Source organism: Schistocerca serialis, chromosome 7, assembly GCF_023864345.2.
Source record: "Schistocerca serialis cubense isolate TAMUIC-IGC-003099 chromosome 7, iqSchSeri2.2, whole genome shotgun sequence".
In the NCBI taxonomy this organism is placed as follows: domain Eukaryota; kingdom Metazoa; phylum Arthropoda; class Insecta; order Orthoptera; family Acrididae; genus Schistocerca; species Schistocerca serialis.
This window is the reverse complement of record NC_064644.1, coordinates 375932984-375960634: the sequence shown is the minus strand read 5'-3', so window position 1 is coordinate 375960634 and position 27651 is coordinate 375932984. Positions and strand designations below refer to the sequence as shown.

The 27651-nt window shown below is 41.9% G+C and overlaps 1 protein-coding gene across 1 annotated transcript in view; it reads left to right on the top strand.

The window, feature by feature from the left end:
• The window catches only part of LOC126413103 (lactase/phlorizin hydrolase-like), a 233745-nt gene that overhangs the window by 171532 nt on the left and 34562 nt on the right, over positions 1–27651 (top strand). Inside the window, exons 15-19 of the mRNA XM_050082997.1 lie at positions 3474–3608; positions 9275–9397; positions 9481–9661; positions 18222–18316; positions 18481–18628. Coding sequence (XP_049938954.1) covers positions 3474–3608; positions 9275–9397; positions 9481–9661; positions 18222–18316; positions 18481–18628 — 682 coding nt within the window. The remainder of the gene's footprint in view (positions 1–3473; positions 3609–9274; positions 9398–9480; positions 9662–18221; positions 18317–18480; positions 18629–27651) is intronic.

The following is a 27651-nucleotide window of genomic DNA, read 5'->3' as shown; positions in this document are numbered from 1 at the left end:
TCCATTCCATTCAACTGCTCTTCCAAGACCTTTGCTATCTCTGACAATTACAATGTCAACCTCAAAGTTTTTATTTCCTCTCCATGGATTTTAATACGTACTCCGAATTTTTCTTTTGTTTCCATTACTGCTTGCTCAATATACAGATTGAATAAGATTGGGGAGAGGCTACAACCCTGTCTCACTCCCTTCCAAACCACTGCTTCCCTTTCATGTCCCTCGACTCTTATAACTGCCATCTGGTTTCTGTTCAAATTGTAAATAGCCTTTCGCTCCCTGTATTTTATCCCTGCCACCTTTAGAATTTTGAAGAGAGTATTCCAGTCAACATTGTCAAAAGCTTTCTCTACGTCTACAAATGCTAGAAACGTAGGTTTGCCTTTCCTTAATCTTCCTTCTAAGATAAGTCGTAAGGTCAGTATTGCCTCACGTGTTCCAATATTGATGGTTACGTAAAGTCCAGAAATACGGAAGTACTGTCCTTCCCCATTCCTCAGTAGGTCTCGTGTGTTCAAATGTTCAAAGGTAGCGAAATCTTATGGGACTTAACTGCTAAGGTCATCAGTCCCTAAGCTTACATACTACTTAACCTAAATTATCCTAAGGACAAACACACACACACCCATGCCCGAGGGAGCACTCGAACCTCCGCCGGGACCAGCCGCACAGTCCATGACTGCAGCGCCTTAGACCGGGTCTCGTGTGTGCTTGGGCCGTGTTAGTGATGAGGGCTTGTTGAGTGTATTATGAGTGTTTTATGGTGTACTACGGTCGATTATGAAAATGAAGAAATGACAGTCGAGGGAACGCAATGCTATCACACAGACTCCTCCTACTCCATATTGTCGACAGAGACTAGGAGGTTTAACGTCTCCGTGAGATTATCGTCGGCCGTGAGGGTTCAAACGACAGATACTCGAAAAGTTAAAAGTAATGGTTCCACTCGAAACGAATTACAGTGAACCATTCATATTGGGAAAGTGTTCGAGCACCTAATTTCGATGGAGAAGTTGGGGAGAGAGAAATAATGTTTAAAATAACAAAGTGAATCGTTGTCGTGAAGAGAAACTTGTAGGTCCAGTCACACATTAGCTGCTGAATGGGACTGAAAAACTGATGTCTATTATTTATCTGGAATAACATACATAAAAAGCTAAGTGCCGAACTGGGGGTGACAGCAGCGAAAATTCAAACTGCATATATAATTTTCTGTGATTCAGTTGATTCTTAAATTAATAAATTTACTATTAATTTCAAGCTGTCATCGCAGTCTCTATATTCTAATAAGTCTAGTAATCAGATGAAAAGACAATGGAATTATAGTTAGTGTTATTCACTATTATTTTCATGTCTATTTAGAAGGTCTTCAAACTGGAAGTGCAACTTACATCTAATACCTACCAAATAAGGTTTTCCCCCCTTTTCTTTTCTGCGTTTTCTTCTTACAAATTATTTTTTGTAGCTCCACACAATTTGACACTCATATTGTGTCGCAGTTCCTTTTAACTTTGCCCGTTCTATTAGCCTTCATTCCCTTGAAATACAGGTATATTTCTTTTTCAGATCACGAGGGTGATGTTCCTGACATAAATAATCTCTTGATTTTCTTCCGTGGTTCTATATGTGTATTATTATTTTTGTGATTGTATTTGAACCAATTTAGTCCGGGGACGTAGTTCTGACTCCGAAGAACTCACTTATGAACCCATAGGTTCACTGTTGTTCCTCATGTATGTCTAATATACAGTAATTAGAATTCGTTCCCATTGCAGATGACACTAATATTGTCATCATACCAAGCAAAAAAACAGGAACAGAAACAGAATGAATGGTAAACAATGTACTTAAAAGTATCATTGACTAGTTTTCTACGAATGATCCCATCCTCAGTATTAAAAGGACAAAACATATTCAGTTCTGCATAACTAGCGATACTTCACTATGACAATGGCAAGAAAATAATAAATAGGGTCGAAGCTTCGAACTTCTTAGGTATCCGTGCTGATAAGCATTTAAACTGAGAAAATTACATTTTTGAGCTCGTAAAACAACCTAGATCAGCAACGGTTTCACTTAGAATCATTGCAAATCGAGGAGAGAGACAAATCATTAAGTTGCGATACTTTGCATGTTTTTATTCAATAACGTCATGTAGAATAATGTTTGGGGTAGCTCATCTTTAAGAAAGAAAGTCTTCATTGTTCATAAACGTCCTGTAAGAATAATGTGTGGTACTCAACCACAACCAATTTGTAAACATCAGCTTAAGGAGTTGGGCATTCTGGCTACTGTTTAACAGTGTATTTATTCCCTCATGAAGTTTGTTGCAAATAATCCCCTACAGGTCTAAAGCAACAATGATGTACATAATTACAACACCAGAGGGTACAATGACATTCATTAGTCGGCATTAAGGTTGTCTTACCATAAAAAGTGCTGCCCAATGATGCAACTAAATTTTTGATCACTTACCCAGTGACACGAAATGCCTCACAGGGAGTAAAGTAAAATTTGAAATCAAAGTCATTAAGTCTCTCCTTGACAACTTCTTCAGTTCCGTAGTAGAATTTTTATTGCTATAACAAGTAAAACATGGTGTGGTAGAAATTCCTAATCCACGTATGTATATTTAAAAATGAAAAAAGAAACCTTATAAATCTTCATTCGGTAGCCACATTTACAAATTAATTTGCAATGCGAATGTAAAATAACTCATTCCACATCATTACGATTTAACGTGCAAAATAATCCTTGGAATATGTCTTCAGCCTATCACTCCTTCCTTTTCCATTACTTAGAGCCAAAATCTGACTTCCATACAGCACGAGAGGCATAGTCATTACTTTGCTCAATTGCATAATAGCCTTTCGTCTTACTCAGTTCTTGTCCGCTAATAGCCATGGATCTTGTTAGTCAAAATGGTAGGTAGTTCTCTACTGAAATTCCTTGTCAGTTTGTACCGACTGAAATGTTATTACGCACCCAGTGACACGTAAGATGCGTGTTTGGTTCTTAAGTTTGTAATATTCACTGTCGTATCCAATCATCTATTTGATCATTACAGGGTGCCCTTGTTGTGTATTACAGAACTTTACCTGTAACTTTTTTCGTTTCTATCACCGCGTATTTCTAAATCACTGTTCATAGTACACACAGCTTTTCAGAGTGGTAAACAGTTTTGCAGGGTAATTTCATCTCATATTACCATATATACAACACATAAAAGTTGTTATTATCTTAAATATTTTGTTTTTAAATATCTGTTAGATAAAATGTAAATATATTTTTCACTCTTGACTAAGCTCGGTGATCTATAGTTTCCTGTACAATCAAGCTATCTTCTCCATTATTGGTTAAGCAGGTACTTAAAGCCTTAGTCCGAAGTTCAGCATTAATATATGAACTTACAATCAAATATCAGCTATTAATTGACAATCATTTTTCGAAGATATTAATACATTGTGCTTGAACAGGCGAACGTATACCGATTTTCGATCTCTTGGGCACGAGTGTTGCCTACTGGGGACGTTGATGTTATCAACCAGCCTGGCATCGACTATTACAACAACCTCATCAACGAGCTTCTCGCCAACGGAATTCAGCCGATGGTAAGTAAGAAGTAATATTATCCACAAACTTAATGTAGTACAATAAACCTCTCTTGCCTATTGCAACACCTGCAGTTACTGTAGTACCGTAATGAAAATATGAATAAAAATGACACAGCTTTTGAACAGCTGTGACAAATTCTATAGACCACTCCCGATATCTGAAATTTTCCCTTACCTCACAAACGTAACAACACTGAAATCCCTCATGCTGTCGGGTTATGTAATTCACTGTCCAACTGGGCATGGCTCATAAGCAACTCATTTCTTTTAAATAAAACAACTGACATACTACACATTTGATTGTGACGCTTTAGGCACTTCGGACTATACCTCCTGCACAGCACATCCCACAAGCGTTTACTGGGTCATGGATGGAATTAGGGCTGAATGTTCCCGAAAATACTCTGACAAACAAGTTAATTCTGGGCATCTTTAACAGTATGGCAGGCGTTAGTGTACAGAGAGACCAGGAAAATCACAGTAGTTTCACACCATGCGATTGTGTTACCTTCTCTGTAAGTCAACAGTATACGAAGATGAACAGAAAGCACACGAACTTGGCAATCATCGAACAAAACGGTAACTAGCTAGTCCACTGTGTTAGTGAGAGTGGTATCAGAAATGTGACAGCTGATATTTCTTAGGGTACAGAGGAACGACACTGACTTGCAGTATGATGCCAAAGGAATCCAAGTAAACATAGTTGCTGACTGGATTATTAGACTCAGCACTACTCCACAGGATAAGAAAACAAGAATGAAAATGCGTACACATTATTTCCACTAGCAAACGGTTATCACAATTAGCAAACAAATGAGACGAAGTAAAACTGAAGGAAAGTAATAGATTAAGAATTGCCGTCGACGAGATGCGTACAGATATGACACCCAAATGAAATGAGGAAGGGTTGGGAATAGTGGAAACAATCGCCGCAGTCGATTTACGGAAAACTTAATTGGATTACGAGACAGAGTGTAGATCCTCTGTCTTCTAAACCTGAATCCAATATCATAAGCAATGATCCTTCACTCACGGTGAGTATCATGGTATTGTTTATAGTACAAGAAATATTAATAGATAGTTGGATGAGAGGTCAATAGTCGCTCTGTATCAGCAGTAAAAATTAATGGGCGGAAAATGAAGGGATTATGTACTCTTATACACCGAAGTGCCAAAGAAACTGCAATAGATATACAGAGATACGTAAACAGGTAGAACACGGCGCTGCGGTCGGCAACGCCTATATAAGACATCAAGTGTCTGGAGCAGTTGTTAGATCGCTTACTACTGCTAGAATGGCAGGTTATCAAGATTCAAGTGAGTTTGAAAGTGGTGTTATAGCCGACGCACGAGCGATGGGACATAGTATCTCTAAGGTAGCAACGCAGCGGGGATTTTCCCGAACGACCATTTCATGAGTGTACCATGAATATGAAGAATCCGGTAAAACATCAAATTTCCGATATCGCGGCAGCTCGAAAAATATCCTGCAATAACGGAACCAAGAACGATTGAAGATAATTGTTTAACGTAACAGAAGGGCAACTCTTCCGCAAATTGCTGTAGATTACAGTGCTGGGCCATCAACAAGTGTCAGTGTGCGAACCATTATTACTACACGCCACAAAGCTTTACACCTCGCCTGGGCCCTTCAACACCGACATTGGACTATTAATGACTGGAAATATAATGCCTGGGCGGACGAGTCCCGTTTCAAATTGGATATGTACGGGTATGGAGACAGCCTCATGTATCCAAGGACTCTGCATGTCAGCGAGGGACTGTCCAAGCTGGTGGATGCTCTGTAGTGATGTGAGGCGTTTGCAGTTGGAGTGATTTGGGACCCCTGATATCTCTAGATACGACTCTGACAGGTGACACGTACGTAGGCATTGTGTCTGATCACATGCATACATTCATGTCAATTGTGCATTCCAACGGAATTTCGCAATTCCAGGAGGCCAATGCGACACCCCACACGCCCAGAACTGGTACAGAGTGGCTACAGGAACATTCTTCCGAGTTTAAATACTTCCAATGATCATCAAACTCCCCAGACATGAAGCATTATTGAGCATACCTCGGATACCTTGCAACGTGCTGCTCAGAAGAGGACTCCACCCCCTAGTACCCTTACGAATTTATGGACAATCCTGCAGGATTCATGGTGCCAGTTCCCTCCAGCACCACTTCAGGCATTAGTCGAGTCCATGACATATCATGTTGCGGCGCTTTTGCATGCTAGTGTGGCCCCCACACGATATTAGGCAGATGTATCAGTTCTTTGGCTCTTCATTGTATAATCTTATACGGATAGAAAATGGGGCAGTGGTATAAGTATAAATAAGTAGCTCAATATTTCATATTCTCAGTAACTGTGATAGCCTTTTTAGTTTTGCGTAATTTACGAACCTAGTGTTTCGACAACCACAGAATGACTGAATGTAGCAGCATAAGGAAATGAACTCGCGTATGGTACTTTCATGTCATGTTTCGTCAGTCACAAGTTCAGATGATGCTGTTTTGACGAAAACGTGTTTGTTTAACGAAGACTTTGTGTTGCATAAGGCAATTAGAGAACAGAGTGCTAAATATAACTCCAACACAAAGCGTCCTGCATATAACCATCGCTTTCCAATCAACAGATCATGTAAGCTGTGCACCGTATATGTACCCCATTGTGGAAAGGAGGTTGAACCAAAAACATTAACACATAATCTAGTCAACAGGAACTCTACACCAACAGTTCTTCTACTGTTCAGGCGAACTGTAGGTGGTACTAGTTTCCTTCACCGGCTGAATTCGAACAGATATTGCAGTTCGACTATACGGCACACTAGTTCGCTCTCTGTCTCTGTTATGGAGGCGACAGCCTATTTCCGTACCAGGAATTCTCAGCACTTGTTAATCCTCTTCACATTAACGGAACATGTACAAAAAGTGTGCTAAAAGTAGGAGAAAGTGAGCAAAGGTTACGCATTTCGGATATACCCCGCAATATTAACCACTGACCTTGAAATATATTATGCACTGAAATGACATTCTTGTTGTTATGTCGTATCGAAAGTACACTCTCTGGCACAATGGTTGTTGCTTTCATTTGCTCCAGAAGGAGATGAAGTGGAGCTGTAGCGTACAAAGTGTTAGCTCACTTAATTACAATATAGATGTGAAGATTTACTTAACTTCGTATGTTCCACTTCTACAGCAATGTTATGAGTATTTACAATTATCTCTGAACAGAAAACGTCACTTGATACACTGAGTTTCACAGTCTCCAGTGGAAGAAAGACCGAGCTAATGTTCATATAAAATTCTTCCTAAGACGTTTAATATACAGATGGCCTGTCCAAGACGATGCTGCCGTGTTGATCGTTGACTGCGAACTTGGCCGAACCATAAGTAGACCATCGGATATGTCGGCGTAGCGAAGCCCTAACAGATGTGGCTACGACGTTGTTTCTCATTTATCATTTGCAGCATGCAGCGATTAAACTTTTCCTTGGTTGTTAACCTTGCTGTGGGGCCCCGCTCTTCATATGGCGCCACACTTGTCAAACAATATTCTAGATCATAAAGGGAAAACCATCTGGGAAATGTAAAGATGTAAGTACATTCCCAGTCTAGCACAAGATTTTAGTATTGAGAAGACAAATATACATGCTATGATTAAATCGTTTTCTGGTAGGAAGTTTTCAGACTGGCAATGGCTTGAGCTCAAATTGTGAAACTTGTTAATGGTACCACAGCCATCACTGTAGGCGTAACAGACTATCTGGGTGTGTTGCAGAAAGATCACAAGATTTTATGTTGATTTATGCACATTTACGCAGTCTGTTTGCAGTTTATAGATGAACAGACATTTCTTTCACATCGAGAAGTGCTGAACCAGCTATATTCAATGAAATCATGTAAATGTCATCCAGACGTAACTATTTCGTAGATCTATTTGTCCAAAACCAATGGTCATTTTATATATTGTTTTCCAATGCATTGCCAGCCTTCGAGCGAACAACACAAGAAAATATCAGCCGCTGATGTCGTCGACACCCATTTAGCGTCAGCACACAGGTGCCACGGTCAACAAATTCATACCTACGTGCAGTGATCTGTGCTATGTACTCACCAGACAAATCCGAAAGTAGGGGAGACCAGGAAACCCACTGAGGTAAATAGCAAAGTAATTTTCCGAACTCGTGTATGTTTGACATCTTTTCAAGCAGTTCAAGTTATTAGAACCACAACTAGTTGTTTGAAGCACAACTGGGAATCAGTGCACCAAACTCCTGTGCGCACTCCTATAATTACATGAATCAGCTGCGAATGCTGCAAGATTTTCTTTGATAAGACCACGACCGATTTCAGTCCCTATCCTTTCTCCGAATGACCAAGAGTCCCGCTCTCGGACTGTCTTTCTTCCATTCTGTTTGGTGTCATTCCCACTGTTTAGATGTCCATCAGTTTGGTATTTGGAATTCTCTTTTGCCTTTGCACAACATACATAATAGATGGTAAAAGCTACGCAATGAAATGTGTCCGCACAATATTTGTCCACCATTTACTGCACTGTTAGCATCCATTGACTGTTCCTGCTAACCCTCATCTCTGCAAACAAGATTACATTTTGCAACGGCCCTTCACTAACATTACTAACCTCAAGGTTTAAATGATTATACACCCGTTTCTCGTCGAAGTCATTACTCTCTTTTTTATTATAATATACGTTAAGATTTATCACAAATCTCTGAAACACAAGTTAAGAAAAAAAGGATACAAAAACCAATAACAAACTACCAGCCTGAGTTACTGTTGCAGAATCCCGCAACACTTCAGGCATACTTATGTGATTATCTTTGTTGCTGTTGTCGTTGTTGCGGTCTTCATCTCGAAAACTGGTTTGATGAATTCTAGCAATCATCTTCATTTCCGAATAATTACTTCAAGCCACATCTATTTGGGCCTGCTTACTTTGGCCATTTCTTGGTGTCCCTCGGCATTTTTAATCATCCACACTTCCCTCCAATACTAAAATGACGAATCCTTGGTGTCTGAGAATGTGCCCTATCAACCGATCCCTTCTGTGAGTCAAGTTATGCCCCAAATTTCTTTCCTCCCCAGTTCAACACTCGGTCTCCCAGTAATTTCCGCGACCTCCTCATCCAGTCTTCATCATTCTTCTTCCTGATGACGTCATTCTCCTGAGTAGACACCAACCGAAGGTCTGAATGGGATACTGTTTTACGTTCGAAATATTTTACCCAACAGAATTCCATCATCATTTAACCACACATTAAAGGAACATGTTCTCGGGAAAGGTAGCGTCTGAAGTTTGTACCTGCCTTCAGCCATTTGCAGTACCTGTGCAGCAAGGCCGTGTTGGATGATGTTACAAGTTCAGATCACTCATTCATCTGATGTCCCTGCAGCTACTGAAATGACTGCTGTCCCTCTTCAGGAATCACATGCTTTTCTGCCCTCTCCACAGATACCCCTTCATTGTGGTCGATCCTATGGTACAGCTATATGTATCGCTGAGGCATGGAAGCCAACCCATCTCGGCAATGTCTGTGGTTAGTGGGCAGGTTTCTCATTACTTGACAAAAAAATTGTGAATTTTATTAACGCTACATCATACGTTTCACGCTCTAGTATGTCGTCTACAGGTGACTATGTACCACTGGGACCTGCCCCAAGCACTGCAGTATATCGGAGGCTGGCCCAACGAGTTGCTGGCAGACTACTTCGTTGAATACGCCAGGGTACTGTTTGAAAACTTCGGAGATAGGGTAAGTAAGAATTTCAGAGTGTTTATAGGCTAACAACACGTTCACTTCGTCTAGGAGCTTGATGGTACTGTATGGTTTCACAGGTGAAATGGTGGGTTACATTCAACGAGCCAGCTACCTTCGTGCATGGCAACACAGATGTGAGGATGGCCCCCTCTCAACCCGCCAAAGGCATCGGCGACTACCTGGCGGCACATACCATCATCAAAGCCCACGCGCGCGTCTGGCACCTCTACGATGAGCAGTTCAGAGCCTCTCAAAATGGTTAGTGCCTCAAGGTAAATGTGATGTCACCTGATACATATAACCATTACATTATCTGATCAAAAGTAGACATAAATATAAGCGGGCCTACTCTTTGCCTTTGTCATGACTGAACTCTCCTGTCGACACGTTTAATGAGATCTGTGAATGTCTCTGGTGGCTTGATAGCCCATCCCCAAAAGTCGAAACCAGATACGATAGTGATGGTGGACACTAGACTATGGACTGAAGCCGACATTCTGAATTATTCAAAAGGATTCAGGACAAAACTGCGAAGGCCAGGCCATTCCATGAATGTTATCGGCCACAAACCATCACCATACAGATGCTGATTTATAACAGGGAGACCTGTCACGCTGCTACAGTCATCGTTTCTGAACTATTTCTGTACTGTATGCAATACGCAATGCAGTAAACTGGCTTCATACACTATGTGATCAAAATATCCTGACACCTCCAAAAACATACGTATTCAATAATGGTGCCGTGTGCTGCCACATACTGCCAGGTACTCCATATCGGCGACCTCAGTAATCATTAGACAACGTGAGAGAGCAGAATGGGGCGCTCCGCGGAACTCACGGACTTCGAACGTGGTCAGGTGATTGGGTGCCACTTGTGTCATAAGTCTGTTCGTGAGATTTACACACTCCTAAACATCCCTAGCTCCACTGTTTTTCGATGTGAAGGGACACGTACAGTACAAAAGCATACGGCCCAACCTCGTCTGTTGACTGACAGCGACCTCCGACAGTTGATGAGAGTCGTAATGTTTAATAGGCAGACATCTATCCACACCATGAGACAGGAATTCCAAACTGCATCAGGATCCACTGAAAGTACTACGACAATTAAGCGGGAGGTGAGAAAACTTGGATTTCATGGTCGAGCGGCTACTCGTAAGCCACACATCACGCCGGTAAATGTCAAACGACACCTCGCTTGGTGTAAGGAGCGTAAACACTGAACGATTGAACAGGTGAAAAATGTTGTGTGCAGCGAAGAACCACTGTATACAATGTGGCGATCCGATGGCATGGTGTGGGTATGGCGAATGCCCGGTGAACTTCATCTGTCAGCGTATGTAGTGCCAACAGTAAAATTCGGAGGCTGTGGTGTTATGGTGTGGTCGTGGTTTTCATGGAGGGGGCTTGCACCCCTTGTTGTTGTGTGTAGCACTGTCACAGCTTCCCACTATTAAAGAGCAAAAAAATGGCTCTGAGCACTATGGGACTTAACATCTGAGGTCATCAGTCCCCTAGAACTTAGAACTACTTAAACCTAACTAACCTAAGGACATCACACACATCCATACCCGAGGCAGGATTCGAACCTTTGACCGTAGCGGTAGCGCAGTTTCAGACTGAAGCGTCTAGAACCTCTCAGCCAAGCCGGCTGGCTGTTGAAGAGCAATTCGGGGATGGCGATTACATCTTTCAACACGATCGAGTACCTGTTCATAATGCACGGCCTGAGGCGAAGTGGTTGCACGACAATAACATCGCTGTAATGGACTGGTCTGCACAGGCTCCACAATGCAGTACTCTGTGAGAATGGGCTGTCATACCCCAAGAACCTTCCAGCACGTGACTGATCGTATGTCTGCCAGAGTGGAAACTGTCATTAAGGATAAGAGTGGGCCAACACTATAATGAATTCCAGCCTTACCGATAGAGGGTACCACAAACTAGTAAGTCATTTTCAGCCAGGTATCCGGATACTTTTGATCACATAGTGTATCTCGTCCCACTCGGCGTTTTACTAAGCGATATTAAGGGGACTGGACCATAACCACCAAAAATATCCCTGTACCCTAACACTAGTCCCATCGAAGCTCACCTTTCTCACCTCACACATCTACAGTTAACGTTCTTCAATTATTCACCAAATCCAAACCCTTGCATTGGATTGCCGCTCCTTACAGCGATTCATTACTGCAAATCACTAGTTTTCGATCATCGAGAGTCAAGTGGCGTAGGTCTTTACACACCTCCATCGCCACTTAGCACTTATTACAAAAATTTATGGCTTATGAGGAGTTACTTGAGCATCGTAGGCCATTCTTTAACCTCCATAGACACAACCAAAGCGCTAGGTTGACTGCTGGTAGCAGTTTAGAGCTCATGAACGATTTCATCCGCTGATTTCATTTCTTTTTTTTTCAATTTATTTGCATTTGGTTCGTGCCCATTCAGAAATAGAAAGACGATACTACAGTGTATTGCGACGGTGTTCTTGTCAGATACGACGATTTATTAAGTGGTATTAAGGGGACTGCGCCATAACCACGAAAAATACAGGGTGAGCCACCTAACGTTACCGCTGGATATATTTCGTAAACCACAACAAATACTGACGAACCGATTCCACAAACCGAACGTGAGGAGAGGGGCTAGTGTAATTGTTTAATACAAACCATACAAAAATGCACGGAAGTATGTTTTTTAACACAAACCTACGTTCTTTTAAACGGAACCATGTTAGTTTTGTTAGCAAATCTGAACATATAAACAAATACGTAATCAGAGCCGTTTGTTGCATTGTAAAATGTTAAATTACATCCGGAGATATTGTAACCTAAAGTTGACGCTTGAAACCTCCGACGTTCAGTTGAGTGTTGTAACAAACACGAGCTACGGTCGGCGAGTAGCATCTGCAGGGACATGTTTACGATGACGGCCGTGTTTATGAGTGTGTCTGTAGTGCACTGTTGTGGTTTGGTCTAGCTGTCGCAGTGTCCGCATGTAGCGCTTGCTGCTATTATTATTCTGCATTCGTCTCCGCACGCAGACCAACTGTAGTGCACCGTGTTACCAGACGTCTGTGATAGTGTAGTGTTGTAGGAACTGTGACCATGGTGTATTCGAACTCTGAAAAGGCGGAGATGATACTCATCTACGGCGAGTGTCGACGAAATGCAGCTGAAGCCTGCAGGGTGTATGCAGAACGGTACCCGGACAGAAAGCATCCAACGTGCCGCACATTGCAAAACATCTACCGCCAACTGTATGCAACAGGTATGGTCGTAGCACGCAAACGGGTCCGTAACAGGCCCGTCACAGGAGAAGCGGGTGCAGTTGGTGTGTTAGCTGCTGTTGCCATGAACCCACACATGAGTACACGGGACATTGCGAGAGCCGGTGGACTGAGTCAAAGTAGAGTCATGCGCATACTGCACCGTCACCGCTTTCACCCGTTTCATGTGTCGCAATTACACGGTGATGACTTTAATCATCGAGTGCAATTCTGTCAATGGGCATTAACAGAGAATGCGTTGCAGCTCTGCCTTTTTACCGATGAAGCGGGTTTCACAAACAACGGGGCAGTGAATCTACGGAACATGCATTGCTGGTCCGTAGACAATCCTCTCTGGCGCAGACTGGTAGAGCGACAGCGACCGTGGACTGTAAATGTATGGTGCGGAATCATTGGCGACCACCTCATTGGCCCTCACTTCATTGCAGGGGCCCAAACAGCTGCCACATACATCGCGTTTCTACAGAATGATCTGCCAACGTTGCTCGAATATGTCCCACTGGAAACGCGTCGACGTATGTGGTATCAGCATGATGGTGCACCTGCACATTCCGCAATTAACACTAAACTGACCCTTGACAGGATGTTCGACGGGCGTTTCATAGGACATGGAGGACGCATAAATTGTCCAGCCCTTTCTCCTGATCTTACACCTCTGGACTTCTTTCTGTGGGGTACGTTAAAGGGGAATGTGTACCGTGATGTGCCTACAACCCCAGAGGATATGAAACAACGTATTGTGGCAGCCTGCGGCGACATTACACCAGATGTACTGCGGCGAGTACGACATTCATTACGCCAGAGATTGCAATTGTGTGCAGCAAATGATGGCCACCACATTGAACATCTATTGGCCTGACATGTCGGGACACACTCTATTCCACTCCGTAATTGAAAACGGAAACCACAAGTGTACGTGTACCTCACCCCTCACGGTAATGTACATGAGCGTCAGTGAAAAAGACCAATAAAAAGGTGTTAGCATGTGGACGTAATGTGCTGTTCCAGTCTCTTCTGTACCTAAGGTCCATCACCGTTCCCTTTGGATCCCTACGTGATTCGGTGCTCTCCGATACACACAATCGAACAGCGGAGGAGTGGTACTCAAGCGTCAACTTTAGGTTACAATATCTCCGGATGTAATCAACATTTTACAGTGCAACAAACGGCACTGATTACGTATTTGTTTATATGTTCAGATGTGCTAACAAAACTAACGGGGTTCCATTTAAAAAAACATAGGTTTGTGTTAAAAAACATTCTTCCGCGCATTTTTTTATGGTTTGCATTAACCAATTACACTAGCCCCTCTACTCACGTTCGGTCTGTGTAATCGATTCGTCAGTATTTGATGTGGTTTACGAAATATATCCAGCGGTAATGTGAGGTGACTCACCCTGTATAAGCGTACTGTGACGCTAGTCCCTTCAAAGCTCACTTCTACCACTTCACACATTTACATCTAACGTTCTTCAAGTATTCACCAAACCCAAACCCCTGCATTGGACTGCCGCTGCTTACAGCGATTTATTACTGAAAATCACTAGTTTTCGATCATCGAGAGTCTAGTGGCGTAAGTCTCTATACACCTCCAACGCCACTTAGCACTGATTACAAAAATTTGTAGATTCCCATGCTTAACCAAGACATCTTCAGTTACGATACACCAATAATCAAAACTTTGTGACCACTGCTCGTTGTGAAATTGAATGTTCGTGGTTAGGTTGCGGAAATGATGCAACAACGGTAGTATATAAGCGAAGTAGGGACAATCGAGAAACTATTCTAGCGACGATAAAAACCGCAGATGGGAACATACATTGACATTAGTAACTGTGACGAATTGAAGATTGTTATGGCTGAGCACCTAGCAACAATCATCTTGGAACAGTGAAGGTGGTCAGCTGTTTGCATCTGGTATCGTGAGAATAAAAAGTAGTAGAAGGTGCCATCTCTAACAGGTTCCTTACAGAATACAATACTGGATAGGGATAAGTCTTTTGGAGAATACTGAAGAACGGTGCACATCGTTGTAAATCGGTCTCTTAGGCAGACGACTCATATGAGTTCTCATACTTACCCACGACTTCGTCAGTTACGATCGCAGTTGGTACGGGATAATCGAGAATGAGCCATGGTTCAATTGAAACTATTCAGCTGGTAGAATGAATCACATGTCTTGTCACACCAGGTCGATGGACTGTCCAGGTAAGCCATCATCGACACGCCATTGATGCAGCCTGCTGGGCATAGCATTCTGCCATTGACGGCGGGGGATTCATCTGGCTTTCCATGGGACATGAGGTAGTAAACTAATGCAAGTGACAGCATTCGACTACGTGAACATTCTTGACGATCGCCTGCGACTATTCATTATTAATGTTTTCCCTGATGGCGTTGGTATCTTCCATAGGACAAGTGTTCATTAAATGGAGCCATAGTTGTGCTACAGAGGTTTGAGGGACATGATAGCGAACTCACATTGGTGTGTTGGTCGCTGAATTTGTCTGATCTTAATCTGATGGAAAACATGTGGGATTCTATCAGGTGACAGCTTAGCTGCCACAAACTACCAACCGATAACATAGAGAAACTTAGTGACGTGTGCGTAGACCTCTAGTGATAAATTCCTCGAGAAACCTTCCAAGGATTTGCCGAATCGATGCAGAATCGATGTTGTGTTGCGTTCCAAAGTTTAATAAACACGCTGTTAAGCAGGAGGCTTTAATGTATTGCATCATTAGGTCCATGTAAAATATGGTAGGAAGCCATATTTTACACTCCATGACAGTTCTCAAAGAACACCTAAGTGCACCTATCGCCATTAGAATAAGAGTCGTTTACACAGATGTTTCTCGTACTGACAACGGTGGCATCGTGGCACATGGCCTCCTCGAGAATATGCTAAGTGATGGGGAGCAACACTGTTCCATTATTGCTCGTTCTTTCCCCTTACGCCAAGAAGAATTGTCGGGGGATGGTCAGTGGCACAGACATCTTTCTCGATTGCGACTCTGTAATAGCCTCTGCTCTACTAGAAGACAGAGAGTGAACCGTCACTCTATTGTGATCAGTGATTGGAGGAACCAACTTCTCACATGTGAAGAGTCAATTAACAGGCAATTTTAGTCCTACAATAGCAGCCTAGTGTGTGTAGCGTTCCTCACACAATTATAACCAAAATCTGGTGTGATGGGATGGAGCATTCACTTGACTCGATGAGAAGTGTTCTCTGAAACGTAAACGATCTTTTGCTCAGTTCCTGTTATCTTAAGTATCTGGGCCAATATTTAAGGTATGTTGACATTCGTATCAGGCGAATACCGTGCCTCAGAGTTTGGCATTTATTGCCCTAACTTGTCTAAACGAATCCATGTCATGTCGTTATCCTGTAGCAAAGGTGTAGTGCAACTCATCACTACTGTCATATTTGACTTAGAATATAAACACCGCCGCGCGGGATTAGCCGAGCGGTCTCAGGCGCTGCAGTCATGGGCTGTGCGGCTGGTCCCGGCGAAGGTTCGAGTCCTCCCTCGGCCATGAGTGTGTGTGTTTGTCCTTAGGATAATTTATGTTAAGTAGTGCGTAAGCTTAGGGACTGATGACATTAGCAGTTAAGTCGCATAAGATTCACACACAATTGAACATTTGAACAATATAAACACCAGTGGCATTTCTTCGCCTTTGCTGTGAAGCATCCATCAGACAGGAAGTATGTTGGGATGGTGTGGCTACCCACCAACTGAGGCGTCCATCACTGAATCTGCGAGTGGGTTGCAGCATTGCAGTACTTTAGGCCTACTATATGGTCTGTCAGTTTGGTAGAAACTATGACGACCCATGTCATCAACAACTTGGTGCCCACAGAAATGAACATCTGATGGTAATTTGCATCGAATTAAGGTGCTACACAAAGTAAGACGTGAAAAACAAAGTACTCTCCCAATCTGAAAATCGGACAACCACAACATAGTGATGGTAAACGGCAATGAAGCCTGAATGTTGCACATTGCGCTCTGCTAATCCGCTATAGGCCTGTACAAAATTTCACGATGTCGCAGTCATGCTAACGTATTCCAACTGTCGTGGCAAAGGAGAGATCTTTCTCCAAAAGATAAGGTATCTCTATCTCATTTTTTGTGAGTGTTTGAGTTTTGTTGTTTGGAACGTAGCTGCTGGCAAATCAAAATATCAAAAGAACAGCAAGAACTTTTACAATTAACGCAAAAGGGCAGGATTTTTCCAAATAGATGAACGTAGGGTAAGAAACTGAAATCTATACATGAAGAAAAAATGGCGAGGATGATTATTTCTCCGTGAACGAAGTTAGAAAGACAGTCGTGTACTCCACAGAAAACAGCAAGCATCGGCTTAGTACTTTTTATATGCCTAGTTATCTTGGTGTACTTCAAACTTTCTTTCTAATATCGAGTATGGTCTCATCCTCAAAGATGTAATGAAATATCAAGTGACTGACTTGGGAACACCTTCGCATCATATTCTAGTATACTCGAGCACTTGTACACAAAATAATAGTTCTTAAAATCACCAATTGAAGAGACAACTACATGACAATTTTTACTGAACCAGTGTTATTTAAGAGTTTGCCTTGGTAATCATAAAGTTTATATTTTGGGTCGGATTTGCTGGCTCTATTCTTAAAGTAATCATCCTCAGACAATACTGAATTTTCTTTGCTGTTTGATCTACTTACTGAGCAGAGGGCAGTAGATATCTTATTTGATTGAAAAATTTTCATCTTATATTTTGCGTATGTTGGGTGTTTTAGAACTAGGGAAAAAGTTCCGCATTGGTTCATCAAACTTCCAGCAATCTAGAAGCATAAGGCAGTCCTCGATAACTATGGAAGAACTCACAACTTGAGCGGAATGTTGCAAAAATCAGGATGTCGTGGGGTCGTAATTATATCTTTTAATTATATTTGCACATGAAACAAGTCTCATTCCCAAATGAGAATCGTGCTGCAAATACTTTAACGAACCCTCAGTAGATTACCAAGAATAAGTTGTTGCTTATCTGGAATAGAACATGCTGCATCGAGTTTTAGTCAAGGAATTCAAGAAGAAGTGAAATATTATTATGTACTTGACATTTTAAGTAAACAGAACATTTTAAGTTCCTTTCATTCTACAATCTAAATTTTTTCCAGTACATCTTGAATTATGTAGTGATGCGCATAAATGGCAATGGTAGAGTAATCTCTTGTTCTAAAGTATGAACCGATAGCAAGCAAGTAAATAATCTCTCGTGAGCTTACAGGTGAAGAATAAAAATTCTGAGTATATTATTTATTATGGTACTTTTTTGTCTTACCACATAATACTTTCACAGAACAACATTAATTTTTTCCTATTTATGTCAAGAAACACACCAGACTAAGTTATTCCCACGTTGGAAATGTAGAGCAAAATCTGGCGTCTTATTCGAGAACTCCGAATACATTAAAGTTATAGTTGATAGAGTACCTGTATTATGTATGTTACTGTTTCGATGTGTTTTACAGGTAGTGTGGGAATTACACTTAATATGAATGGGCTTGAGCCAATGACGAACGCGACAGAGGACATAGAGGCTAGTGAAAGAGCACGACAGTTTCAGGTGGGTACTGCACCTCTGCTGTCTAGCATTTGGAGCTCCTGCAACTTTTCAGTCTGTTGCTAGTCTCTTAGACAGTGCAAAAGATACTAATCACTTCACTTATATGGCCTATAAATATAAAAGTGATGTCTGTTAGGAAAGTTAATGTGTAATTTGCTCTGCAGCTGGGTCTCTACGGACACCCTATCTACACTCAGAGTGGTGATTATCCGGCAGTGGTGCGACAGCAAGTGGATGGCAACAGTGAGGCTGAAGGACGACCCCGATCAAGGCTGCCAACCTTCACACAGGAAGAGGTAGAGTACATCAGGGGTGAGTATCGAAATACATAGCAGTTGAAGACAATCGAGATTGATTAACGTTATCCAGCACTGTCCGGAAATGATTCTGAAATAAATTGTTCTCACATGTTCTTCATCTTAGATCATTAATACCAGCGACATTTTCTGAGTGAATAATGTCACATCCGAAAATGTACGGTAACAGCTGCTGCTTTCCGAGACTCTGGAACTTCTCAGAAGTCATCGGCAACTTTGATACCGATATACGGATTACTCAGTAAAACTTTCGAACAATTATCAGTTTAATTAATCTGTTTCATAGCGTGAAGCTGTACGGTAAGAATATATTCCCAATTAAATATTAAGTGTCAAGTAAGATTCAAGAGATGAACTATTAAAATGTCTCCAAATAACGTTCGGGAAGGTAACCGTTCGATGCCTTCAATAACTGCGGATATTTTGACAGTTGAACACCCAATGATTCTCAAGGCACAAATACAACGAGAGAACGCTTAGCAGGGAAGTTCAAAACATCGGTATGCAGGGCACATGCAGAAAGACAACACACGAGGGCGGTAAACACGAGCACCACTACACAACAAAAGGTGAACAACCTCTGAAGTTACCGATGTTGAATATTATTTAACAACGGGTGAGCATGTAACAGGATTCCGACCAGAGTGCTAGCGAAATCGCCCAACGTGTATTACATTCTATCTGCTCGATTGTATATCTGGTGCCCGCCTGCTTAGTACAGTGGTGACGTGCTTGCATACACTTCAGTGAGCCCGGTTTCGATTCGCGCCCGGGTAGGGGATTTTCTCCAATCGTGAAGTGCGTGTTATGTTATCCTCATCATCACCGACCGGGAAATCGACCAGTGTGGCGGCACCTGAAATACGACTTGCAACACGGCGGCTGAACTTACGCGGATGTGGCTTCCTGGCCAATAATGCCACACGATCATTTCACTTCATTTCTACGCCTGGTTCTACACTTGCTTTTTGCTGTATGCCGTGGTAGTGTTTATTGCCCAGTTGGAACTACGTTCCTATCTAAAGTTTTGTTGCGTAACATCGGTTAATTTTTTATGTAACTAGTTGGTTAGTATGTAATACAACCTTCGAAGTAATCTCGTACACAACGTTGCCTTAGTGCGGTGGCCCGTCTGGCGACCGAGCTTGAAATCGCCTAACATGGGCGTTGAAGCGCATCAGCTCAGCCATCCTGAGTTGTCGTCGACGCTTCTTCTTAACTGATATACTTGTATTTTCTCCTTGTTTGTGCTACAGATTTTTTATTTAGCAAGTTTTATATGTATTTTACAAACCAGTGTGGTGCTGTATTCTTATGATTGGAACAAGTTATCAGTATGTCGACGAAACTGGTGTGTAATTATATTCCTTGGAGGTGTGTAATTTTTGGTATTCAGATAATATGACTCCTAGTGTATAATTGTTGTACGATCACGCATATTACTAGATTTACGTTATTTTCTCCGTAAACTGTACGTCTAAGGATGACAACTAGTTATTATCGAAACGGGTCATGAAACGAGCTCTTTCAGATCTAGTGATATTGGTTTTTAATATTATAAAATACTAATTGACATCTGCAATAAAATCAGTTAGTAATAGCGATACTCAGTTCAAGAATCAAAAGTGAAGGAGGTACACTTGGAAAAGGCCGGGAGAGAAGGGAAGATTTCAGTTAGATTACGTCATTTTCAGGCACTGATTATTAAAACAGATATTGGATTGTAAGATGTTTATGAGCAGATAATGAATCAGATTTCAATTTAGTAATGATGAACATTAGACTGAAGTTTAAGAGATCAGTCAGGAAGAATTACAGCGTAATTCAGCAGGCAGTTCACGTGAAGAGGAATGGAAATTTCTAAAAAGGCCAATCACCGAAGTTGGAAAGAATCAGGTTTAAGGAAGGCAACTGCTAAGTACCATGAAAAACAAAATAAATGTTACAGCAGTTCGACGAAAGATGGAATTACGGAAATGTACAGGAAATCCAGGAATATGGAAATACAAGTCACTTAGGAAAGAGATAAATAGGAAGTTCATAGACGTTAAGGAGAAATGGCTGCCGGAAAAATGTGAAGAAAAATAATTGTTTGCCAGAAGGACTGATTGGCATGTAGAAAAGTCAAAACAATGTTTGGTGAAATTAAAAGCAAGTGTGGCAACATCAAGAGTGTAATGGCAATACCATTTAAATGCAAAGGACAGAGCAGATAGTTGGAAAGACTACAGTGAAACCTCTATGAGGGTGGGGACTTATGGGGTGATAGAAGAAGAAACAGTACTCGATAGGGATGGGATTGGAGATACATTATTATAATCGGCGTGTAAAAGAACTTTTGACGACTTAAGTCTGATAAATAATAAAGGATATATATATTCCATCTCAGTTCCTAACATCATTTGGGCAAGTGGCAACAAAACGACTGTTCACGTTCATGTGTAGACTGTATGAGACTGGCGATATACCACAAGACCTTCGGAAAAACGTCATCCACACAATTCCGAAGACAGCAAAAGACGAAAAATGCGAGAATTATGTCTCAGTCAGCTTAACAGCTCATGTATACATGTTACTGAGATGAATAGTATACAGAAGAGCGGAAAAGGCAATTCAGGATGTAGCACATGACGATCAGTTTGACTTCAGGAATGGCGAAGGCACGTCAAAGGCAGTTCGGAGGTTACAGCTGTAATGGAAGCAAGACTGACGGAAAATCAAAACCTTTCATGGGATTTGTCGATCTGGGAAAGGCGTTCGACAGTGTGAAATGGATCAAGATGTTCGAAATTCTGGGAAGAATATGGATAAGCTACAGGAAATGTACGAGGGTCGTTCAATAAGTGACGCCCAACATTTTTTTCTCAGAACATATTTATTGTTAAGAGTCAGACTTTGGTGACAATATACATCAACATGTCTTGTCCATGTCCTATTTTTCTACGGTGGCCGTACGCCAACGTTGTGGAAGAGCGTGTATTCCCTGCTGGTAAAAGCTCTTCTTCTGTAGGCGGAACCAAGTTTTCACTGCATGGCTGACACTTTCGTCTTCCTCAAAGTATGATCACCCGTAGAAAATATTTAAGCCGCCCAACGAGTTGCAAGTCGGAGGTTGCCAGGCCTGGACTGTATGGTGGATGAGGCAATGATGTCCAACCCAATTTGGCGATGTGTTCCCGGGTTCTCAGACTCGTGTGTGGACGTGCTTTATCGTGTTGGAGCAAGATTACTGCTGGATTTTCGTCCATTTGAACACGTCGGAAACGCTTGAGAAGTTTATTCAGTCTTCACGTATGCCTCTCAATTGATGGTTAACTTTCTTGGCATCACATCCTCGAGAATGAAGCCATCACGATCCCAGAAGACTATCAGCATGACTTTTCCGGCAGACGAGGGTGGTCTTGAATTTTTTCTTTTGTGGTCAATGAGGATGATGCCACTTCATGACTGCCTTTTTGTTTCCCGTCCAAAGTGGTGAACCCAGCTTCCGTTCCCTGTAACGATCCATGATAGAAAGGCCTCTCCGTCGGTCTGAAAACGCTCCAATAATTCAAAAGAAATGGGAGTTTGAAACGTCCCCTTAGAAAAATTGTACAAGACTGTGCTTAAACTGACACACAATATTTTTGGCTCAACGCAATCTCACTTTCAGTAATACCTACAAAAGAATGGCCCTGACTAACATTAACATATATGTTTCACAAATCACTTACCTCACAAAAATCTTCGTTACTCGAACTACTGCAAAACAGCGAGCGCCACTACTGCCAGCTAAATAAAAGATTCAAACTATGGAAGGCACTAACTAATGATAGGCATAGTTAGCAAATGAAAGATTTTAATAGAGAACAAACAATGTATTTACCTTAATAGTCATAATATATCTATAGCAGTTCATGACATCCAGTCTTACAAATTTCAAAACTCCGCCATTTCTCTCCCCACATCCACCACTGCTGGCGGCTCACCTCCAACTGCACAAAGCTACGCGCTGTTCACATCCAGCTGCCGCTGCCCAACATTTCAATGGCAGACAACAAAGCAAACTAGCCACAGACTGCACACAGCACAGCCAGTGATTTTCATACAGAGCGCTACGTAACGTTGCCAATAAGAAAACATAAACAGCCTACTTACAAGTTCTTTGAATCTTGCGGTCCGCTGTGAGCAGTCGTGGAACATATCAGGAGCACCTTTTTGGATATCCTATAGTCTCCCCCCCCCCCCCCCCCCCCATGAACCATGGACCTTGCCGCTGGTGGGGAGGCTTGCGTGCCTCAGCGATACAGATAGCCGTACCGTAGGTGCAACCACAACGGAGGGGTATCTGTTGAGAGGCCAGACAAACGTGTGGTTCCTGAAGAGGGGCAGCAGCCTTTTCAGTAGTTGCAAGGGCAACAGTCTGGATGATTGACTGATCTGGCCTTGTAACAATAACCAAAACGACCTTGCTGTGCTGGTACTGCGAACGGCTGAAAGCAAGGGGAAACTACAGCCGTAATTTTTCCCGAGGGCATGCAGCTTTACTGTATGATTACATGATGATGGCGTCCTCTTGGGTAAAATATTCCGGAGGTAAAATAGTCCCCCATTCGGATCTCCGGGCGGGGACTACTCAGGAGGATGTCGTTATCAGGAGAAAGAAAACTGGCGTTCTACGGATCGGAGCGTGGAATGTCAGATCCCTTAATCGGGCAGGTAGGTTAGAAAATTTAAAAAGGGAAATGGATAGGTTAAAGTTAGATATAGTGGGAATTAGTGAAGTTCGGTGGCAGGAGGAACAAGACTTCTGGTCAGGTGACTACAGGGTTATAAACACAAAATCAAATAGGGGTAATGCAGGAGTAGGTTTAATAATGAATAGGAAAATAGGAATGCGGGTAAGCTACTACAAACAGCATAGTGAACGCATTATTGTGGCCAAGATAGATACGAAGCCCACGCCTACTACAGTAGTACAAGTTTATATGCCAACTAGCTCTGCAGATGACGAAGAAATTGAAGAAATGTATGATGAAATAAAAGAAATTATTCAGATTGTGAAGGGAGACGAAAATTTAATAGTCATGGGTGACTGGAATTCGAGTGTAGGAAAAGGGAAAGAAGGAAACATAGTAGGTGAATATGGATTGGGGGACAGAAATGAAAGAGGAAGCCGCCTGGTCGAATTTTGCACAGAGCACAACATAATCATAACTAACACTTGGTTTAAGAATCATGAAAGAAGGTTGTGTACATGGAAGAACCCTGGAGATACTAAAAGGTATCAGATAGATTATATAATGGTAAGACAGAGATTTAGGAACCAGGTTTTAAATTGTAAGACATTTCCAGGGGCAGATGTGGACTCTGACCACAATCTATTGGTTATGACCTGTAGATTAAAACTGAAGAAACTGCTAAAAGGTGGGAATTTAAGGAGATGGGACCTGGATAAACTAAAAGAACCAGAGGTTGTACAGAGATTCAGGGAGAGCATAAGGGAGCAATTGACAGGAATGGGGGAAATAAATACAGTAGAAGAAGAATGGGTAGCTTTGAGGGATGAAGTAGTGAAGGCAGCAGAGGATCAAGTAGGTAAAAAGACGAGGGCTAGTAGAAATCCTTGGGTAACAGAGGAAATATTGAATTTAATTGATGAAAGGAGAAAATATAAAAATGCAGTAAGTGAAACAGGCAAAAAGGAATACAAACGTCTCAAAAATGAGATCGACAGGAAGTGCAAAATGGCTAAGCAGGGATGGCTAGAGGACAAATGTAAGGATGTAGAGGCCTATCTCACTAGGGGTAAGATAGATACCGCCTACAGGAAAATTAAAGAGACCTTTGGAGATAAGAGAACGACTTGTATGAATATCAAGAGCTCAAATGGAAACCCAGTTCTAAGCAAAGAAGGGAAAGCAGAAAGGTGGAAGGAGTATATAGAGGGTCTATACAAGGGCGATGTACTTGAGGACAATATTATGGAAATGGAAGAGGATGTAGATGAAGATGAAATGGGAGATATGATACTGCGTGAAGAGTTTGACAGAGCACTGAAAGACCTGAGTCGAAACAAGGCCCCCGGAGTAGACAATATTCCATTGGAACTACTGACGACCGTGGGAGAGCCAGTCCTGACAAAACTCTACCATCTGGTGAGCAAGATGTATGAAACAGGCGAAATACCCTCAGACTTCAAGAAGAATATAATAATTCCAATCCCAAAGAAAGCAGGTGTTGACAGATGTGAAAATTACCGAACTATCAGCTTAATAAGACATAGCTGCAAAATACTAACACGAATTCTTTACAGACGAATGGAAAAACTAGTAGAAGCCAACCTCGGGGAAGATCAGTTTGGATTCCGTAGAAACACTGGAACACGTGAGGGAATACTGACCTTACGACTTATCTTAGAAGAACGATTAAGGAAAGGCAAACCTACGTTTCTAGCATTTGTAGACTTAGAGAAAGCTTTTGACAATGTTGACTGGAATACTCTCTTTCAAATTCTAAAGGTGGCAGGGGTAAAATACAGGGAGCGAAAGGCTATTTACAATTTGTACAGAAACCGGATGGCAGTTATAAGAGTCGAGGGACATGAAAGGGAAGCAGTGGTTGGGAAGGGAGTAAGACAGGGTTGTAGCCTCTCCCCGATGTTGTTCAATCTGTATATTGAGCAAGCAGTAAAGGAAACAAAAGAAAAATTCGGAGTAGGTATTAAAATTCATGGAGAAGAAATAAAAACTTTGAGGTTCGCCGATGACATTGTAATTCTGTCAGAGTCAGCAAAGGACTTGGAAGAGCAGTTGAATGGAATGGACAGTGTCTTGAAAGGAGGATATAAGATGAACATCAACAAAAGCAAAACAAGGATAATGGAATGTAGTCTAATTAAGTCAGGTGATGCTGAGGGAATTAGATTAGGAAATGAGGCACTTAAAGTAGTAAAGGAGTTTTGCTATTTGGGGAGCAAAATAACTGATGATGGTCGAAGTAGAGAGGATATAAAATGTAGGCTGGCAATGGCAAGGAAAGCGTTTCTGAAGAAGAGAAATTTGTTAACATCCAGTATTGATTTAAGTGTCAGGAAGTCATTTCTGAAAGTATTCGTATGGAGTGTAGCCATGTATGGAAGTGAAACATGGACGATAAATAGTTTGGACAAGAAGAGAATAGAAGCTTTCGAAATGTGGTGCTACAGAAGAATGCTGAAGATTAGATGGGTACATCACATAACTAATGAGGAAGTATTGAATAGGATTGGGGAGAAGAGAAGTTTGTGGCACAACTTGACCAGAAGAAGGGATCGGTTGGTAGGACATGTTCTGAGGCATCAAGGGATCACCAATTTAGTATTGGAGGGCAGCGTGGAGGGTAAAAATCGTAGAGGAAGACCAAGAGATGAATACACTAAACAGATTCAGAAGGATGTAGGTTGCAGTAGGTACTGGGAGATGAAAAAGCTTGCACAGGATAGAGTAGCATGGAGAGCTGCATCAAACCAGTCTCAGGACTGAAGACCACAACAACAACAACAACATAGTCTCGATCATTGCAGACGCACTTCAAATGCTGAACGGCAACTATAAAACCAATTATCGAGTTGTGATGCGCCGGTCGACACGAATAATGGCATCCGCACGATTGAGCATGTCTGAAGCAGTAGCTATGACAGGTCGTCCAGAGCGTGGCCGATCATTGAGCTCTGTTTCTGCATTTCCTGATGCTGTAACTTCCTTTAACCACCGCTCAACTGTACTCCTATCAACTGGCATCATCGCCATACACGGCACGCAAACGTCTATGGATGTCCACCACGGTTTCTTATTCGGCACACAAGAATTCAATAACAGCCCGCTGCTTGTAATCTAAGTCGTATGTAGAAGTCATTTTGACGATGGGCTACGGATCGACCATCTGCCAGAACGATTCGAAACCTTACCGGCGCACAGAACAAACATCAAATGTGAAGTACCAACAAGGACGTTTGTCTGTGTATTTTAATGTCTTTAAAAAATGGTACATGTAGTCTTTCGGCCTTACTGTTCTATCTGTACGTCGAAGAAGCACTGAGAGAAATAAAAGAAAGTTTCAGGAGTGGGTTAAAATTTAAGGTGAAAGTATATCAGTAGAAGAATTTGCTGATAAGACTGATGTCCTGAGTGAAAGTGAAACGAATTATAGGATGTATTGCATGGAATGAAGCGTCTAATAGGTACAGAAAATGCGCTGAGAGAAAATCGAAGAAAGACGAAGCTAATGATAGCAGAAATGAGAACGGCGAGAAAATTAACATTGGAGGTGGGATTCACAAAATAGACGACATGAAGTAATTCTGGTAATAGGCAGCAAGATGTACCATAGTGGACGGAGCAAGGAGGACATAGAACACTGACTAGCGCTGGCAGATAGGGTATTCCTGGTCAAGAGAAGTCTGCTGGTATCAGATAATAGTCCTCAATTTGAGGAAGAAATTTCTGAGAACGTACCTTCGAAGCACAGCCTTATATGGAGGGGAAACATGGACTGTGGGAAAGCCAGAAGAGGAAAGAAACGTTTGAGATGAGATGTTACAGACGAATGTTTAAAATTAGGTTGACTGATAAGGTAAGGAATAAGGTGATTCTTCGCAGAATCGAAGAGGGAAGCAATATGTGGAAAACACTGACAAGAAGAAGGGACAGGGCGATAGGACATCTGTTAAGACGTAAGAGAATGATTGAAATGGTACTAGAGGAAGATGTGGAGGGTCAAAAGCATACAGGAAGACAGAGATTAGAATACACCCAGCAATTAACTAAGGACGTAGATTACAAGTGCTACTCAGAGATGAAGAAGTGAAGAAGCTGGCACAGGAAAGGAATTATGGCGGGCGGCATCAATCCAGTCAGAAGATCACTGACTCAAAAAAAAATCTTGATAATTCAGTCTCAACTGTTTCCTTAATAACTCTATTCCAATAGCTGGAATTGCATGGCAGAATCTCCGTAATGTTGTATTCCATAGGAATACCGGTATCAAGGCAATCTCCAT